Genomic DNA, 5,000 nt, shown 5'->3' with positions numbered 1-5,000 from the left:
AGTGTTAACGTCAGTGTTTGAGTCAGTGTTAGTGTCACTGTTTGAGTCAGTGTTAACGTCAGTGTTTGAGTCAGTGTTAACGTCAGTGTTTTTGAGTCAGTGTTAACGTCAGTGTGTTTGAGTCAGTGTTAATGTCAGTGTTTTTGAGTCAGTGTTAACGTCAGTGTTTGAGTCAGTGTTAACGTCAGTGTTTTTGAGTCAGTGTTAACGTCAGTGTTTGAGTCAGTGTTAACGTCAGTGTTTTTGAGTCAGTGTTAACGTCAGTGTTTGAGTTAGTGTTAACGTCAGTGTTTGAGTCAGTGTTAACGTCAGTGTTTGAGTCAGTGTTAACGTCAGTGTTTGAGTCTAGTGTTAATGTTAGTACTAGAGTTAGTGTTACTGTTAGTATTAGAGTTAGTGTTAATGTTAGTACTAGAGTTAGTGTTAATGTTAGTATTAGAGTTAGTGTTAGTTAGTATTAGAGTTAGTGTTAGTTAGTATTAGAGTTAGTGTTAGTTAGTATTAGAGTTAGTGTTAATGTTAGTATTAGAGTTAGTGTTAATGTTAGTATTTGTGTTAGTGTTAATGTTAGTAATAGAGTTAGTGTTAGTTAGTATTAGAGTTAGTTAGTATTAGAGTTAGTGTTAATGTTAGTATTAGAGTTAGTGTTAGTACTAGAGTTAGTGTTAATGTTAGTATTAGAGTTAGTGTTAATGTTAGTATTAGAGTTAGTGTTAATGTTAGTATTAGTTTTAGTGTTAATGTTAGTATTAGAGTTCGTGTTAATGTTAGTATTAGAGTTAGTGTTAATGTTAGTATTAGAGTTAGTATTAATGTTAGTATTAGAGTTAGTGTTAATGTTAGTATTAGAGTTAGTGTTAATGTTAGTATTAGAGTTAGTGTTAATGTTAGTATTAGTTAGTGTTAGTGTTAATGTTAGTATTAGAGTTCGTGTTAATGTTAGTATTAGAGTTCGTGTTAATGTTAGTATTAGAGTTAGTGTTAATGTTAGTATTAGAGTTAGTGTTAATGTTAGTATTAGAGTTAGTGTTAATGTTAGTATTAGAGTTAGTGTTAATGTTAGTATTAGAGTTAGTGTTAATGTTAGTATTAGTTTTAGTGTTAATGTTAGTATTAGAGTTAGTGTTAGTTAGTACTAGAGTTAGTGTTAATGTTAGTATTAGAGTTAGTGTTAATGTTAGTATTAGTTTTAGTGTTAATGTTAGTATTAGAGTTAGTGTTAATGTTAGTATTAGAGTTAGTGTTAATGTTAGTATTAGAGTTAGTGTTAATGTTAGTATTAGAGTTAGTCTTGGAGTGTTACGTGTCATTTTAGTGTTTGTACTCATGTTAGTGTGAGACTCACTGCGGTTGCCCATGTGCCCCCAGCCGGTGATGTAGCAGTAGGTGTCCGGCATGGGCAGACGTCCAGGCAGAGGCAGACAGACTGGGCGGACATAGCTGCTGACCTCCACCTCGGCGTCCAGCTGGATGATGCTGATGTCATAGTCCACCACGGCGCGATTGTAACGCGAGTGTACGATCACTCGCTCCACGCGCCGCGTCTGCATGTGCTCAGATGGATGGTCCAGGTTATTAATGCCCAGGACCACCTTCCACACATCCGCACTCTCACGCCTACACAAACACACAACGTCAGTATGGTTTTTCACCAAAACGGCCACTTAAGATGCTTTTGAAAAGACAGTGCTTGTGTAGTAAAGCAGTGAATCCACATGGGGGCAGCACAGTGACAGTTTCCCCCCACACTGAGCCTGAGATGTTTGCTGACCCATTGATTAACTAGTAGGTTCGAGGTCCAGGAGGCACAGTGTAAAACATTAAACGTCTGTATGACGATAAAATTGGCTTTTTGACAGAAATCCATCCATTTGGAGGGGAAACCAGGTCACAGAGGTTTCAAGATGCTTAAAGTATCAGGCCCAGCTCCAAAAGTCAGTAGGTACATTCACACAGTGGAGCTAAGATTAAACAACACTTTTATCATTTCTCTGATTTGACTTTTTATCCTTCTTCACAGTCGCTCTGCATCTGTAAAACAGCTCAGCACAAAAACAACTTAACACTTGAGAAGCCATTTATAACTTTGGAGTTTATATAAAACAGATTGGTGTTTACTTTTTATCATTAATGTTAAACTACATTTAAAAATATGGATTTTATTTAAAAATTCATTTGTCAGAGATTTTGGTCACAGGTTTTCAGGACTCATTTTACACGTTAACACAGTATTTTCAGCTTTATTAGACTGCTTCTTTGGGTCGAGGCTCATCGGAGAGGAAGCGTCTCGAGGACTGAGAAGGCGAGTCACACTCGCTCCCTATATAATATAATAATTAATAATGTGTTTATCAGGCAGCTCATATACGTTATGTGTCACTGGTGTTTTGTGCGTGAATGGCTGGATAATTAAAATGTAAAAATAAAGCTGAAATATCATTTTTATTACTAATTATAAATCGTTCACGAGGTCACCTGACGGCCAACGAGTCAGCCGATTTACAGAATCCTCTGTTTTAACCAGAATGTCTATTGAGCCACCGTCACTGGAGTCCCCGTCACTGGAGTCACCGTCACTGGAGTCACCGTCACTGGAGTCACCGTCACTGGAGTCGCACCACATTCATACAGTGACAGTAAAGCATGACTGGAGTTAAGCTCCTTTCTGTGTGTGTGATAAGAGGAGATGTTAACGGACGTATTAAGATTATTTCGTTCTGGGATGAAAGAGGGATTAAACGTATCCGCCTGAATTCCCAGTCCAGATGGAGAACGACCCAAATAATAAAACACAGCTAAACACAGCAGCGCGAGTGAAGCGGGGAAAGATACAGGTGGCGCCGTACGACCCGCTGTGTCCACTCACTAACATCACCGTCCAGCTTTTATAGTATCATCCAGCTCTTATTCACGTTACTGCTGGATCTGCATCCAGGGACGCTGGAGTGGCCAGTAGGACAAACGAACAGACGAGTGGGCATTACTGCAGTCATACTTGCTAGGCTAGCGTTCTCTCTGCGGTCATCTCTCTCTCTCTCTCTCTCTGCGGTCATCTCTCTCTCTCTCTCTCTCTGCGGTCATCTCTCTCTCTCTCTCTCTGCGGTCATCTCTCTCTCTGCGGTCATCTCTCTCTCTCTGCGGTCATCTCTCTCTGCGGTCATCTCTCTCTCTCTCTCTCTCTCTCTGCAGTCATCTCTCTCTCTGCGGTCATCTCTCTCTCTCTGCGGTCATCTCTCTCTCTGCGGTCATCTCTCTCTCTCTCTCTCTGCGGTCATCTCTCTCTCTCTCTCTCTGCGGTCATCTCTCTCTCTCTGCATTTCCTCTGACTCAGACAGAGACTGTGGAGGAACATGGTTACTGTGGGACTAAGCACATCCGCCTTGTGAGGACACTGGTTACGTACTCATTGCACTCTGAGAGGAGAACGTTGGTAAAACACACCAGCCTCTGAAAAGTCATCACCACAGAACCTGTCAATTCAAAGCGGCCTGTTCTGGCACTTTAGCTTCCATGTCTGCACAGCATGGAGTGAAAGGCACATTTTGGAAATCTGACCATTCTCCATTAAACTCATTATTTTAGAAAATTGTTGTTTTAACGGTGACATGGACCGTTTAAAGTAGAGGACAAAGGAGTGGGCAGGAAACCAGCCCACTGCAGGCGGGAGCGGGATTAAGCACTGCAAATTAACAAACAGCTGGAATAAAGTAGAACAATCACTAAATCATATATATAAACACTATAAAACGAAACAGTAAAACAGTTATGACTGTCATTCTCCAGCAACTGATCACGTGAAGAACACACAGATTGTCCCAGACCTGGTTCACACATACTGCTAACTGTGCAGCGTGAGCGCCGCAGAAAGTCTTGGTCTTCATTTCGGCGCCTGTGTTAAGTGGTCAGTGCTTTCCCGGACGTCTCAGACGCCACATTGCACCGCAGCAAGATACAATGAAACAAGCCATGAAAATCAATGAAAATCAAACAAAAGACTGTATAAAACTTTTTGGAGTCACTCCTGATGAAATACCGATTAAACAGTCTGCTGCCGACAGATTTCCCAGGTTGGCCTACCAGCCTTCTTCCTAATCAGAATGCTGTTGAGGACGAACAGATATAGCGTGTACTTTAATATATGATGTTTTTAGTAAGCAGAGTGACTGATGTGACCATCTGTCTGTCTGGAAACAGGACCGTCTCCCTGCTCCTCTGCATGTTTGACAGGCCGGCACGTTCGAGCTGTAGCGCTGGCGCTGCCTCGTCACTCACAGCATCCCGAGGCAGCATGTGTGAATCAGGCGTTAGAGAGACAGCAGAGCCTTCAGTGTGACGGCCACCGCTGCCCAGCAAAGCACCACAATAACCGCTCTGTGGTTTAACTCCTGCTCTGTTTACTGGGAATAAACAGGATAAAGAGGGCGGAAAACTGACAGGTGTAAATGATTATGACCTCACCCCTCAAAGCAGTGGGCCACGGTGAGAGCCCACCTCCTCCCGATCAGCACACACCCACAGATGTGACCGCTGGGGTCACTCTGTAACGAACACTGCCACGGCCATCGCCCGGGACGACTCGTACGGCCTCCCAGAATCCTCTTCACCATCCGCGCCGCGGGCCTGCGGCCGCACTCTAACACACACACGGGTACATGAAGGTTTGTTTTCATACCTCGTCAGGACGCTGACTCACACAGCACTGCATATGACCCACACACGAGTGCTCCTACCGTCTCGGCTGCACGTGAGCGCGATCCTCTTGCGCGAGTGACAGGAGTGCCTGGAGGAACAACACCCACACGGCGTTTACCACTGCAACTGACCACAAACGAGAACAGCACCAGAACAGCTGGACACGTGTTCCAGTGTTCATTCAGTGCAGCTGAGGTCAAAACAAGCTCAATAAAAGTCAGACAAAAAACAGACATCGGCTGATTCTGCTGGAAAAAATCAGAACGTGCCATAAACATTCACACCCACAGCTCTCTCTCTCTCTCTCT

At 43.1% G+C, this 5,000-nt stretch overlaps 1 protein-coding gene across 3 annotated transcripts in view; it reads right to left on the bottom strand.

Annotated features, from left to right (window-relative positions):
- corin (corin, serine peptidase) overlaps positions 1 to 5,000 on the bottom strand; it is a 54,160-nt gene that overhangs the window by 3,208 nt on the left and 45,952 nt on the right. For all 3 annotated transcript variants that reach the window (XM_037540824.1, XM_037540826.1, XM_037540825.1), the window contains 3 exons: positions 4,731 to 4,780; positions 4,459 to 4,633; positions 1,346 to 1,617 (listed from right to left, as the gene is read on the bottom strand). In XM_037540824.1, coding sequence (XP_037396721.1) covers positions 1,346 to 1,617; positions 4,459 to 4,633; positions 4,731 to 4,780 — 497 coding nt within the window. The remainder of the gene's footprint in view (positions 1 to 1,345; positions 1,618 to 4,458; positions 4,634 to 4,730; positions 4,781 to 5,000) is intronic.

This window comes from Pygocentrus nattereri, chromosome 9, assembly GCF_015220715.1.
Source record: "Pygocentrus nattereri isolate fPygNat1 chromosome 9, fPygNat1.pri, whole genome shotgun sequence".
In the NCBI taxonomy this organism is placed as follows: domain Eukaryota; kingdom Metazoa; phylum Chordata; class Actinopteri; order Characiformes; family Serrasalmidae; genus Pygocentrus; species Pygocentrus nattereri.
This window is presented reverse-complemented; position numbering and strand designations above follow the sequence as displayed.